General features: G+C 40.3%; 1 protein-coding gene across 5 annotated transcripts in view; it reads left to right on the forward strand.

Moving 5' to 3' along the window:
* EPHA6 (EPH receptor A6) overlaps positions 1-14,793 on the forward strand; it is a 463,816-nt gene that overhangs the window by 439,768 nt on the left and 9,255 nt on the right. For all 5 annotated transcript variants that reach the window (XM_072332791.1, XM_072332808.1, XM_072332800.1 and 2 more), the window contains 2 exons: positions 7,722-7,915; positions 9,945-10,094. In XM_072332791.1, coding sequence (XP_072188892.1) covers positions 7,722-7,915; positions 9,945-10,094 — 344 coding nt within the window. The remainder of the gene's footprint in view (positions 1-7,721; positions 7,916-9,944; positions 10,095-14,793) is intronic.

A 14,793-nucleotide genomic window follows, 5' to 3' on the forward strand; every position in this document is an offset into this window, starting at 1 on the left:
AGAGAGAGCTTGGAAGCACACCCACACACGCTGCCAGGCAGTGAGAGAGAGAGCCAGCATCACTTCCATGATGTATTTCCCTCTCTGATCATGAGGTCCTCTGGGATGTGTAGTTCTTCTTCTCTGTGCTCCATGTGATGTCATGATGTGAGATACCAATAGCAAAAATTACAAAACCATGACATTAACCCAGTTGTTTCCTTGCCTGAACAGAGAAGCACTCATCAGTACGTGAACTTCCACAGCATACAAGCTGTGGCTTCTTTCATGGCAAAGAATCATTGTTTTCTTTAAAATGCCTCACTGTGAGATGTGGTGGTTAAGGAACTAAGACATCTCTTGCAGCCTTGTAATAGTAGAGGATGCCACTCTTGAGCTAATTTTCCATTCAGAAGCAAAGCTGAGTGCAGTCAAGGCAATATCAGCCTGTCCATTATACATGTGCTGTTGCAAAAGCTGATTACTCTGCATTGCATAGAAGGCACTTTGTATCCAAAAGCACATATATCCTCACACTTTCTGCTTTCCCAAACTTAGAGAGGCAATGGTTGGTTTCAGTGTGAGTGTTCCATTAAGCTGAGATGGAACAGAACATGCAACTGAGAAAATGGTATTAGCATATCACAGAACAGCAAGGGCTGAGGGACCTTTTAAGATCGTCTCATCTAACTCCTTGCTCATGCAAGGTCAGCTGAAGCAGTTTGCTTAGGGCCATCTCTCTCCTGGACACCTCCAAGGAAGAAAACTCCATGGCCTCTCAGGGCAACCTGCAAAGGTTCTTAGTCACCCTCGCAATAGAAAAATATGTTATTGTATTTATATGGAATTTAACATTTTTCAGTTTTTGCCCATTGCCACTTTTCCACTCAGCAATCTCTGAGCAGTAAGAGCATTAAATGTCCACAGGAAAAGAGGGATTCTTCCACCCAAATAAGCCTTTTCTAGTTGAGGGCCTGCGCTACCCATAAATGTAGCTGTGGTTCACAGTCCTTTTTGCTCTTGCCCCTATCACTTGCCACTATCATGCTACTCTGAGTGTATCATGGGCAGTAGTCATTCACCTGGATTTCTTCACTGTGTAATTGGTATTTTACCTCTCACTTCCATCTGCAGCCCACTGTTTGTGTTGTTTTTTTTTTTAGAGATTAGTGAAGCCTGTATAGCCAGAACAAAGCCAATCCTATCATGATTTCTGGCTTCCATGCAGTGTCTTGCTGTTAGCTGCAGTGTCACCTCATTGCAACTCTGTCTCTGCATTTAATCTTCTTACTCCACTTATCTAGCTTCAGGTGATGAACTGCTGTGGGTAACTGCAACTCAGGCAGGTGTGAGGAAGAGAACACTTCTCTGCTGCATCTTGGTGTCTCACTGTCATGCAGCCTTGTGCTACCACATGGCAAATTGTGGTCTCTATTCTTGTTCCGAGTCATTTCATCTGGTGTTGGGTTGAAGCTCTGTGACAAACTCAGCTGTCTTCACCTCTTTTACCTCTGTAATCTTAATACATCCCTTCACACAGGCTCCGTCACCAGCCCTTGTCTGTTTCTCTTCTGCTCCTCCCAACTGGATATGGAAGGAGCGGGAGAGGGAAATTTTCCCAAGTCTGTATGGCCCTGCTATTCACCTCCTTAGAGAAGGTTTCAAATGATTTGTAGGACACTTACAAAGAACTCAGGTGGCCAGGTTAGAGTTATCCACAACACAGAAATACATTTTACCCATCTTTCCCTATCTTTAAATCAGGCTTCAGGCCTGTTCTCTTCCTTCTGTCAGAACCTACAATTTATTCAAGACTGTGCCAACCACGATGATTCATTAGTGACCCATCTATTTAGGGCATATTAAATATTCTGCTACAGAAGGAGGATAACAACATTTAATCGCTCGTGCATCTAAAATATAAGTATCTGTTAGCACAGAATAATGATGTGGACCCTATGGATGCTGCTTATGTTAACAGTGCAGACTCCTGAGAGCTCTCCCTGCTGTTCACCAATGCACAGTGAAAAGGGCTCCTTTACTCGGGAGCCCTGCCCACGGCTTTGGATGCTGAGATGTTAACAGCAAGTACCTGTGACTTACTGTATACATTTAGTGACTCTAAGTGTCATTGGGAAATTTCAAGTTATTAGATACATTGTAAAGCTTATTTTGCTGGATTTGGGGGCATATGCTTCAGTATAGTAAGTTTTTCTGAATCCATTTGAGCTTATTTTGCAGAAATAATAGGACTTTCCCAAAGGTTACTGATACTGTATAGATGGCAGGAAAAGTAACAGGAAAAGGCATGCATTGAATAGAGTCATGTAAGATTTATTATACAAACAATTGTTGGTAAGGGCTTGCATGCATATAGTCGACGTTCTGCAAAATACCTGGCAACACTTACAGTGCAAGACTTTATTTTCTGGGAACTGTGTTTTGATAAAAATCTTTATTTATTTATTGAATTGGGCAGGATTTTGTAGAGCACCAGAAGTTTTCACGCTACAAAATCCTTAGGTCTCAGCTATTTTTTTCTCATGCTGTCTTGTAAATTGCTTTTCTCACTAAACCAATTTGGGAAATTAGTTCACTTTTTGGACTACAGCTTAGTTGTGTTTTGAGTGGCAGCAGCTGCTAGTTAAATATGCATTTCTCACATGCATGTTGTAGCATGCTACAACGTGGTAGCAAATTATATGCCCATCCCTACCCAAAGGGAGAAACAGCAGCAGCAGATCTCTCAGTGTTGTCTGATGCTGCGTCTCCTAGCCATGTGTGTACCCTTCCATCAAATCATAGAATCACAGAGTTGTAGAATGGCTTGGGTCGCAAGAGACCTTAAAGTTCGCCCAGTACCCCATCTAGCTCAGGCTGCCTGCAGCCCAGACAACCCAGCCTTGAGTGCCTCCTGAGATGGGGCATCCACAGCTTCTCTTGGCAGCCTGTGCCAATGCTGCACTGCCCTCTGAGTAACGAACTTCTAACATCTAACTGAAATTTACCCTTTTAGAGGGGAAATGAGCAGATGAGTAGAGAGGGGCCAAACTGCTTCTGCCAAGGGACTCTTGTATAGCCCTTCCATCACAGAAATGAAAGCGCAGGTAGCAAAGAGTCAGCCAGCAAAGAGAAGTGTAAAGCTGATAGCTGTCACCTAAAAAAGCCCAAACTGATTTTCAGAGACTGCAGCAGTTCACAAGTACCCATCAGGTTGCTGCAAGGCGGTGAGGCTCAGCACCTTTGCATCTTCTATTTATATTCCTAAGCAGGGATTTAGAAGCTGAACTTTAGGCAACGGAGTTTGAAAATGTCTCTCATACATTTTTTAATACTGTACACAGTATAACATAGAGGCTTGAAATGTTATTAACTTTGAGAAATGTTCTTGTTTAAGTAAATAACCATTTTATTATTGTGGTAAGTCACTTCAGACCTGTGTTGGTACTGATTAATGCACTTCTTAGGTAGGTGGCAGGCACCAGAGATGTCCATTAATTAGGGCTGCTGCACAGTCTGTCATGTCTTATTGCTTAATTAATAAACATTAGCTAAGATATTGAACTTTCCAAGGAAACTAGTGTACTGATGAACAGATTGTGCTGAGAGCCTGCCTTGATAATGCTTGTGTGAAGAATGGAAGATTTATATTCCATGCACTTGGTTTGTAGAACAGCTGTGAGTAAAGTCTACTGGGACACCTGTTAGAGGCCACTGTATAAATTCTTGCACGTTGCAGAACTATGGCATTTGAAAAAAAAATAAATAAATAAAAAATGAAGAATATTCAATGGATTGCAATCGATAGGCAAGAAAACTACTGTAGCAAACAGAATAAAAGCCCTTACAGTTATGGTAGTTCTTGCAATAGTAATAATAACTTACCTTAAAGTATTTCCCTGAATCCACAGATTTCAATACGCTTGGCAGCACCTGGGATTGGCTCAGTACCATGAGGCACAAGCAGCTGCCTCTCTCTCCCAGCAGATTTTTCAGATGTCATCAGGACAGAGGGGCAGTGTCCCCCAGGGACCTTCTTCTGTCTCTGTGCCATTAGAAAACCTGCCAGTGAACTTTCAAAAGCAAAGACTTTATTACTGATAATAATGAGACTATCGGAATGATTATGGCTTTGTTAGCTTTATTTTCACATGCCATTTTTTTTTCCAATTGGAAATTAATTTGGAACTAAAGAATGCAGTTTTGCATGGAAGTCCATACACATTTTTCACAGCACTTTTGTATTATAATTGAGTTTGACCTTCACAGCTGACTCCAGCATCAAACAAAAAATGATAAAACGTGTTTAACAAGCTCTGATGGTTAATATCATCGGTATATATAAAAAGACTGTTCCCCTTTATAAACCTGAAAGCCTAAGCATTAAAGAGCACATACATAATAAGTTATGTTAACTTTAAAAAAGCTCCCTTTCCTGTAGAGTTTATATCCTCACCTGACAAAAAAGATATACGTGTATAAACACACCCTGCTTGTTTTTCTTACCTCAGTGCTGACCCACAAGATGTTCCCTTGAGTTTTAAGCATCATCATCACTGAAAAGAAACCAATTGCAGTATGAAATATTGGAATGTTTTACTTCTTTTCATGCCCAACACACATTCATCAAAAGCCTTTTTGTTAGGCTTGGTATGTACAAAAACAAAGCTCATGTTCTTCTACTTTCAGGCTGAAATTGATGGGACGTTGGTTTGCCAGCAGTGGAGAGGCTTAGCATTGACTGCTAGAGTTTTTGTTGTATCCCTCTTGTAGGTACAGACATTAAGCCCCTTTCATGTGGGGCTTCTTCAACCTTCAAGCTGGCAAAGAAAAATACCTTTAAAGGATATTAAAATATATAATCTTGACAATCATATGTTTTGCACAAAAATATCATACTTTTCCTCTCATGTGTTTGGGGATCTGATTCCTCTGTTCAGAAATAGGAGCTGTGCAAGTAGCAGAGTAGAGTACTGAATTAAACAGCTCCAGTTCTTCCTCTGACACCTGACTCCCACTGCAGTGTTTGACACCTCTCTTCAGATCCACTCTACTTCCGTGGCTCTAAAAATAATGCTTGCCTCGCTGGGATACTAATAAGGCAATATTTGCAGATTATTTTTAAAATATGCTTGTATTAATGAGAAATCACAATTATTCCAGTAACAGCTGGCATTTCCCTTTATACCGAAATGTTCCTTTCAAACAGGAGAGGAAGCAAAATGGGCTGTAGCTGCTTTCTTCAAAGATACTGTGAAATAGAGTGTGTCAGAGAAAATATAATGTCTGCAAAACTGTGGCTGCATTTGCTTTCCTCATGAATAATTTATTTCAGAAGAAACTCCTCTGCCACTCTCCATAGTCGTGTCAAACAAATGCCGTATGTCCAAGAGAAGCAGAGAAGCTATTCTTCTGCCTTAAAAACATAAGACATCTCAGAAATGCATCAATTGCAATGAGTGGAGTTAAACGTAAGGACTATGATATCTGCAATTCCTGCAGCAGCAATGACAAGTATCACCTACGCTGTATACTCCATAATGCAATATGCACCTGGGTTGTATGAAGCCACTTCTGGCAGTCTGCCTAAGATACTGCATTTCTGACAGTTTTGCAAATAACATTTTGTGCATGTGGGACTGAATTTCACCCATCCTGAGTCTGTAACAGAAGCAATTTGGGAGCGCGTTCAGTGGTAGGAGGGCTTTGAGGAAACGTTTCTCCATCAACTGGTGGTGTTTTTCCAAGAGCAGCCATTTTGGGAACCCAAATTTTGGAGTGTTGAAGCAAATCCTGGGAAAATAAAGAAGTAGCCAGGAAGGCAGGTGGAACCATCACCATATAGCCCTATAATTTACTGATAGATATCACCTGCTTGTGCATGGCAAGTCCCATCTGTGTGCACGCAATCTGTCCGCACTCACAGGTGCACAGAATGCAGAGATCTCTGGGGCGAATTCCATTCCTAGTGCTGCCGCTGATGGCTTTGAAGCTTACCCCATAGAAACCCATTTTCACATTTACATTTACACATTTATCATGCGTACAAGTTTCTGCCCATGCACACGGGGCTGGATACTGTAGGATCAAGTCACCTCATTTTGCAAAATACGAGCACCCCGCTGTGTACAGTTACAGAATTCATGTACCTTTCTCTGCCATACCGTAAAGGGGAGCTGAGGTCCTAATGTGGCTTCATTACCGTTATTTATTTGCATAATGTTTTCAGCATAAGCACTAGGCATTGCTAAACAGAGCCAAGAACATTAATTTAGAATTCAAAAAGAACAAGGATATATTCTGGGATAATGAGACTGAATATATTGAAGCTACAGCTAGTGCTATAAAACATTGATTTGCTGTAAATAGCTTAATGTGCCCCCTTCCAGCTGCATTAATATGTCTGCAGCATGTACATACATCTGTGTGAAAGTGATAAATGTCTCCTTAAAGCATTGAAGGTATAAATGCAGTAGGTATGTTTCTCATAAGTGCACCATATTATTATAAATATTGCGTTGAATCATTTGTATTTTAGAGAATGTTTAGCAATAGCTGAATTCTTATGTGGAAGGGTAATATGTGTGGGGTTGGGTTGTTTTTTTCTTCACTTTGTTTTTGATCAAATATAATTTTTCCATTCTTTTACATACAGGAAGGCAAGACCTGTCATTTCTGTCAACATCCCCACTGCTGCCATCATTCATTTCAGAACCTAATAATGTTTCCTCTTGCTTTTTAAAACTTACATAGAATTAATCCTGCCAGGTTTTCAGGTGCCTTACTTTGTTTTGCTGCTTGATATCGTACTGCTACTGTCATGTCAGACAATGTTATTTATTACCAACATTACTGAAAACAAGCTTCTGATCAAATGTAATTTTTCATGCGAGTGCTTTATGTATGACATAAATCTGTTTCTTTCCTAATCATGAGCAAAGACATGTCCTTTCATACCTGCTGTATATGAGAGTTTTACTCACTTTGGGGTATATATGGTAACAAAATATATATACATATATTTTATCACTAGCAACTTGAATATTCAGGGTTTGATTTGGTTTGGGGTTCTTATTTAGCTTTTTGGTTGGATGGTTGCTGTTTTGGTTGGGTTTTGTTTTTTTTTTTGTTATTTTGTTTTGAGAAGAGTTGCACAAAATAATGGTGTGCTTTGCTGAAATTCTGTGTAAGACATTGACTGAATTAGTTGAATTCTGAAGATGAGCAGAATCTTATGTTAAGTAGATCAGCCAGGTGTTTCAATGTACATTTCTAGTGTTGCATTGTGTTGTATTGCAACACTGCCAGAAATTAATGCGTTGTCAGGATACAAATAGTAGATTGCCCCACTATGCAGTGGAGATGAAGAGTTAGTTTGTGGCTCTATGAATGCATTCTCTGTAACATCAACCTGCAGGTGGAAAAAGAAAGGACACCTAATCTTTCTTCCCCTTTTCTTGGATGCTCAGAGAGCCTAAAGAAAAGCCCACTGTTTCATATGCCAACAAAATGCTTCATATACACCGTACATCATGGGATGCATTTTTGTGGTTGATGCTTCCCTTGAGTCCATCTGTGGAGAATATCGGTCTCACTAAGAATCCTGTTTTTCTGAGTGAAGTTCTGGCAGTGCATGGAGTGAGGGTGTCTGTATCATTGTTATCACTGGTTTCTAATGTTCAGTTTTACACTGACCTTTTAATGTTTAATGCTCAGTAATCATATGTATTGTATTGCTTCAGGTCATACTGTCTATTGAAGAAGGTTACAGGCTACCAGCTCCCATGGGCTGCCCAGCTTCTCTTCACCAGCTCATGCTTCACTGCTGGCAAAAAGAGAGGAACCACCGTCCAAAATTTAGTGATATTGTCAGCTTCCTGGACAAACTGATCCGCAATCCAAGCACCCTTCATACCTTAGTGGAGGACGTACTTGTGTAAGACCCTTTTCAATACCCTCTTTTGCATATGCTATAGTGACTGTCATCAGGTGGTTTCAGGTAGGAGTGGGGGAGAGTGACAATCTGCTAAACACGCAGTGATATGGGGTTTCTTTTGACCCCCTTTGGAGGTTTGTTTTACTCATACACTGTTGCAAAAGGTTTTCTTATTATAATAGTAATCTGTATTATCTGCAGAAGAATGGCACTGGTGCCCAACTAATATATTGCACTATCAAATTCTTGATAGCATTGTCCAAAGTTTTATCAGTTAATGATATTACAGAAATATATGCAGCCACAAGAGACATGAAGCTGTAGTCAGACATGTTGTCTGTTTCCATGTGGTGAGTGATCTAAGCTGTGTATGTGTAGCAGCTGAAATCAGTGAAGCCACAGCTGTCCTCACTGTCTTCATTAGTTGAAATTCACCTTAGTATGAAGACACTTTCTTAGAGATCCCCTGGCTTGTAATGGATTCTTATTATCCAGCCTGGTCTTGCTAAGAACCTCAAGAGGATAAAAAGTTCTTGATACGGCTTGGATAAGCAACAGGGAAAAGATTATGGATAGTATCTTGCCATGGGAAAGGTTGAAGGCTGTGTTTATGAGGAAAGCCTAAAGTAGGATACAGCTGTTTTGTCTACCACAAACTACTGTGCCTTGTAGGTCTCAACATCCATGTGCTAGATTTAGTAGTCTCTTGCTTTATGTATATGTGTATGTAAGTATATGCATATGGCTTACTACTTGTACCTGAGTCGGTTTATTTAGTATCAGCATGATGCATTTTTCATTCATTTTTATTTTTAAATATTATTTAAGATTCCAGGATTCAGAGACTCATCCATGTTCTCTTGTAGTTCACCTCTTCTTGTGTTCACCTTGGGAACATTTCTGCTTTTGTTTGGAAGCGCTTGATGCAGTTAATCTGAATTGCATAACTGTTAACTTATGAATTCAGGAGGTATTCGATAGGAATAGAGTAATTCAAATTGAAAGAGATCACCAAAATTGTGTGAACTAGCTTTGTACCTAACAGAGTTCTCCCGTCTCTCTATAATTCTGATTATATAAATGAAAATCCATGTGTTTAATGTGTTCAAATATGTATGCTTAAAAGTCAGCATCTAATTGTACCAAGGTGTGTTATAAGCAAGCTATGTTCCATCTGACAACGTTATCTGGCTTTTGCTGAAAAAGAAATTCTTTAAAATAATTTATGTCTTCTTTCTAAAGGCTGTCATAAGGCTTTGTACACAGCTGTATGTTGTTTCTGCATTCTATTCCTTACATTTTCTCTACACAACATATAAAGTCTGTGCAAGCTGTGAGACCTCATCAGCATGGTAGACAATGGAAGACTGGAAATATATGTCCCTTATTGTTTAATTTTTTTTATTTCCATTTCAGTGGCACAATATTAGGGAAAAGAAATGAAATAGAAATGAAACTAAATTATTTCTTTCATTTTATTTACTATTCTGTATAATTCTGTGTAAAAAGAAAAGCTACAAAATGTTCTTGCTTTTGTAGGTTTAGATTTCTAGCTGCTATAATCAGTGTTCCCACTGCATAATGGCACAGCAAAAAGGAGCTATTGATATTACTTCTCAGAACAATTACCTTGCAGTATGTTGTTATTTTTAAATGGGATCTCAGGTTAAATTTTGTATGCTCTCTAATTTGACTGCTGTATTTACAAACAATTATCAACCTGAAACATGAAAGATCCTCAGATGGACTCTGCACGGTCATAGTAGGAACCCCAAGAGTGGCCTGTTCCTGTTTGTTATTGAGTTGAAGTGCTTTTGAAAAGGGTATTGTTTAAGAAGTGCGAATTTGTAGATGAATATAAGTTATAAGCTTTAGACAATGGGTTAAAGAGAACCTCATTTAAGACCTGACCTTTATATTTCAGGGTCCCCATTCGTTCCTTCTGCCTTTTATTAAAAATAATGTCTCCCAGAATGAATCAAGCATCATTTTATACTGCTCAGATGACCTTTGCTTTTTATTTCTTCAGAATGCCAGATTCACCTGGTGAAGTTCCAGAATTTCCTTTGTTTGTTTCAGTTAGTGACTGGCTGGACTCCATAAAAATGGGTCAATATAAAAGTAACTTCATGGCAGCAGGTTTCACAACTCTGGATATGGTTTCAAGAATGAGTATTGAGTAAGTATGCAATCTATTATTACTGTAGTGACTAACCTGAATTTATTTGCATACTGCAGTGATTTACTGTGATGTGTTCTTTTCCTATCTAAGCTAGTAGAAGATTAATACAGTTTTTACCAAAATAATGCAGGAGAAAGTAGCGATCAGGAAGCTTAGGAGTGATAGTTTCATGTGTAACCATACCACATACTAGTAAAGCTCAGGCAGTGAGTGTCCTTAAATGTTGGGATATCAGTTTTTATTTAGGCTGCTGAAATCAGCGCTAGATTTTATTTTGCCATCAACATCATCAAGTCCAAGCAATTATTCATGTGGAAGTTGTTCCATACCTTGCTGCCTTTCTTCAGCCATCCTCAGTTTCACTCCATTTTTGCACTGAAAACACTGTAGAACATAAGGGTTTGGAGACCTATTTTGCTCTTGATTCCCTTCCCATTCATCCCTAATCATCTACTTTATCATAAAATCACAGAATATTTGGAAAAGACCACAAGGACCATTGAGTCCAAATCCTGGCCCCACACAGCACAACTCAAAATCCAAACTCTGTCTGAAAGTGTTATCCAAATGCTCCTTGAACTCCAGCAGTTCAGAGCCATTCCCACTGCTGTGGGCAGTCTGTTCCAGGGCCCAACCACTTTCTGGGGAATAACTTTTTCCTAATCCTCACCCAACAGTCTTCTGATGCAGCTCTATGACATTCCATTGGACTCCATCACCAGAGAGCAGAGCTCAGTGCTGACCTCCGCTTCAGCCGGTGCTGTTATGTACTGTAAAACTGAGATTAGCATTAGTTGAGAAGAGTTGAGTTCTCCCTGCTGTTGTTTTGGGACCAGTTGACCTGCAGAGGTCTCTTCCACCCTCTGTCTGTAGTTCTGTCTCTGCAGTTGTGCAGCAGTGCACAACTCCCACTTCAAGTGTTCCATGTCTTTCTTGCACTGGGGTCCCCAGGCCTGGATGCAGTATTCCAGATGGGGCCTCACAAGAGCTGAGTAGTGGGGGACAATCACGTCCCTCCCCTGCTGGCCATTCCTCTTTTAATGCAGCCCAGAACACAGTTGGCCTTCTGGGCTGCAAGCACACACTGCTGGCTCATGTACAGCTTCTTGTCTACCAGGACCCCCAAGTCCTTCTCTGTAGGGCTGCTCTCAAGGGGTTCTTCTCCCAGTCTGTATAAATACCTGTGATTGCCCCGGCCCAAGTGCAGCACCTTGCACCTGGACTTGTTGAACCTCAGTAGGTTCTCATGGGCCCACTTCTCCAGCCTGTCCAGGTCTGTGGATGGCTTCCCTTCTCTCCAATGTATCAACAGCACCACTCAGCTTGGTGTCATCTGCAAACTTGCTGGGAGTACACTCAATACCGTTGTCTGTGTCACTGATGAAGATGCTGAAGAGCAGCGGTCCCAAGACCAAGCCCTGCTTGTGACCAGCCTCCACCCTGACATCAAGCCAATGATCACAGCCCTTTGGCTATGACCAGCCAACCAGCTCTTAATCCACCAAACAGTCCATCCTTCAAATCCATACGTCTCCATTTTAGAGAGCAGGATGTGGTGAGGGACCATGTCAAAGGCTTTGCACAGGTCCAGGTAGATATCATCCATTGCCCTTCCCCTGTCCACCAAAGCCATCACTCCATCATAGAAGGCCACCAGATTAGTTAGGCAAGATCTGCCCTTGGTGAAGCCATGTTGGCTGCCTCAGATCACCTCTTTCTCTTGTATGTGCCTTAACATAGCTTCTAGGAGGATCTGCTGCATGATCTTCCCAGGCACAGAGGTGAGGCTCACCGGCCTGAAGTTCCTCAGGTCTTCCTTTCTACCTTTCTTAAAAATAGGAGTAATGTTTCTCTTTTTCCAGTCACCAGGAACTTCAGCAGGCAGCCACGATTTTTCAAAAATGGTGGAGAGCAGCTCAGCAACCACATCAGCCATCTCTTTTCTGAACCCTAGGGTGGATATCATCCAATCCCATGGACTTACATACGTTCAGTTTTATGAGGAGGTCTCAGACTTGTTCCACTGTTATAGCGGGGCAGAGTCTGCTCCCCACACCCTCACCTAGAGGTTCAGGGTCCTGGCAGACATGGAAAGTCTGACCACCAATGAGAAAAAAATAAATAAATAAAAATCCATCTAGATTGCATTATCTACCTTCAGTAGGGAAATATCCCTTGGCACCAGATCATGGGATTCTTTGGTATGTATCAACTCTAAATATCGAAGCGTGGAAGCAAAAATGTCAATGACTGCAGCCATTTACAAGAATATCGAGGTTTCTTTGTAAAGAGAAGAAACTGAAACACCTTCTAAATACTTAATGATGAGACTCAGAAGTCACATACAAGAACTAAGATTTCCTAAGGCACTCCCATGGATGATAGCCCCAGTGCTGGTGAATGTGCAAATACCAGCTTCAACTGATGTCAACTCAGTCTGATTTCTGATGCTAAGGTTATCTGTATTATTAGTACTAATGGTCAATTTATATTCAGGAATTTTACACATGAAGCTAGAACTGGTTTTCTCCCATATGTACCATTTTATATTTACTTTAACTTAATTTCACCTACTTTTTTATGGCATAGTCTTATAAGATCGTTATACAGCTCTTTACAGCTGGCCCTTTCCCTTGATACCTGAATAATTCAGTCTCATTATCTGACACTTTCACCTCTTTGCTCATCTGTTTTTCCTGACCGTTTACTGACTTGTTGAACAATGTTCATCATTACCCAAGCATTGGTCCCTGCAGGTTTCCATTGATGATTCCATTGTAAAATCTGACAACCTACTCCTAACCTCCTATTTTCTACCTGGTTATTTATTCATGGAAAGAGCTTCTTAATAACACAGCTCATTTTCCTTATATGCCTTCTTTAAAGTCTTTTGGAAATCCAAGTAGGGTGTATCAAATGGGTCATCTTCATCCATGCACGTGGTGACTTCACCATTTGTGCATGGTGATTCCTCCACAGGAAACAACTTCATAAAACAAGACTTCTCTCCGCAGAAGCCATAGTGCTGCTTATGAAGTAGATAATTTATCCAGGAATTCAATAATTTTATTCTTTATTTTCTACCATGCCTTGCAGTGATTTTAGGCTCATAGGTCTGCATTTCCCAGACCTCTTCTGGAAACTTTATTTTGTGTCCAAAATAATTTTGACACCACTCTCCATGTCTCAGTCACCAAGAAAATTTTAAGTGTGACAGAGCTGATACATCCCTTTCTCACATTGCTGTCGCTATTTCATCCTCAAGCTCTTTTAAAAGCCTTGACTAAATACTTTCTTGTCCTGGAGATGCATTGCTGCTTGTTTGGCTTTTTTCAGTTTGTCCTGTAGCTTCTCCTGCAGTCACTTCAACTTCAGATGGCTCCTCTGACAATTCCCCTTAACAGTTCTGGCCTGTGAGTCATTTGGTAGCATGTGCAGTGAATGTCAACTCAAATAGTTGGTTTAGCATTCCTACAGCAATCAGTCTCTCAGTGCTCTTTTATATACCAATCAAAATTAGAGTCTACAGACACGCTGGCTGGATTCTTGTATCCTGTGAGCTTACAAAAAAGAAAACAACAGAAAGGGTTTATTGCAAGCTCTATTATTAAGGGGCTTTGGCTGATTGTTCCTCAAGTGGGTTTGTCTGCCTTACAGCGTTCTTACAGACGATCTGCCTAAGGTTATCATCCTTTCTACTTCCTTTTCTTTTCCTTTTTTCAGATAACTTCAGCTTTCTGAAAGATTCTTTTTTTCTTCACATAACCTTTCTGACTCTTGGGCTATTGGCTTCTTTCTTAGTTGTATCAGTCTGTCTGTACTTGATACGTGCTATGCATTGTTCCTGCATTTCTATCACTACACCACCTGTAAAAGGTTATTCTTCTAGCTGCTTCTTTTTAGTTTCTAAGATGTTCAGTATCTTTTGCATAGTCCCTGCTGATCCTAAGTGTTGTATATTATTCCCCAGGAGAATGTTAAGCCTAAGTATATAGCAGTTGCTGCTATCTAGTTGCTCTTCATCTGCTGGATATGGAGTGAGGTATCTTCACCTGCAAATTTGAAGCTCAGGAGGGTCATGCCTCCAACTATGGGCTCCTTTACCACCTATATCTTAAAACAATTTTTAAGGCTGTCTAGACATACAGTGTCAATGCCATGTCCCATTGTGGGGTCTGTACAATTGACAAGATGATACCAAAGTTTCCTGCCCTCGCCGCCCCTGTGATCTTTCTCAGAGAATTGCAGTTAGTGATGTTTAGAGAACTGCCAAACACCACCATTCCCCAAATCGTCAGAAGCATAGCTTTAGTTCCTTCAACCTCAGGACTGTAAGAGTGAGTATACCAGCTTTGATCTTGTGCAAGTATGAGTGAGAAGCGTTTGTTGTTAATGTATTATTTTAAAATGGCTAGTAGAACACATTTTTGAGGTACTTCTTCAAAATCTAAACATTATTAGACTGCTTTAGATTGTTACTTTCAGAACAAAAGGAAGTGCTTTAACTACATGGTATTATTTCCTCAAATGGCATTTCTTTTTTAAAATTTGGAGGTGACAGAAAACTCAAATGCCTGCAGCATTCATACATGTTCCACTTGTGAAAGTAAACTGTCCTTAAGCAGAGCTATTCAACGTATATTTACATGCTTTTGTGTGATAGAGTTCTTACTATACTTGTATCCATGATGAAACC

This window comes from Excalfactoria chinensis, chromosome 1 (assembly GCF_039878825.1).
Source record: "Excalfactoria chinensis isolate bCotChi1 chromosome 1, bCotChi1.hap2, whole genome shotgun sequence".
NCBI classification, from domain to species: Eukaryota; Metazoa; Chordata; class Aves; order Galliformes; family Phasianidae; genus Excalfactoria; species Excalfactoria chinensis.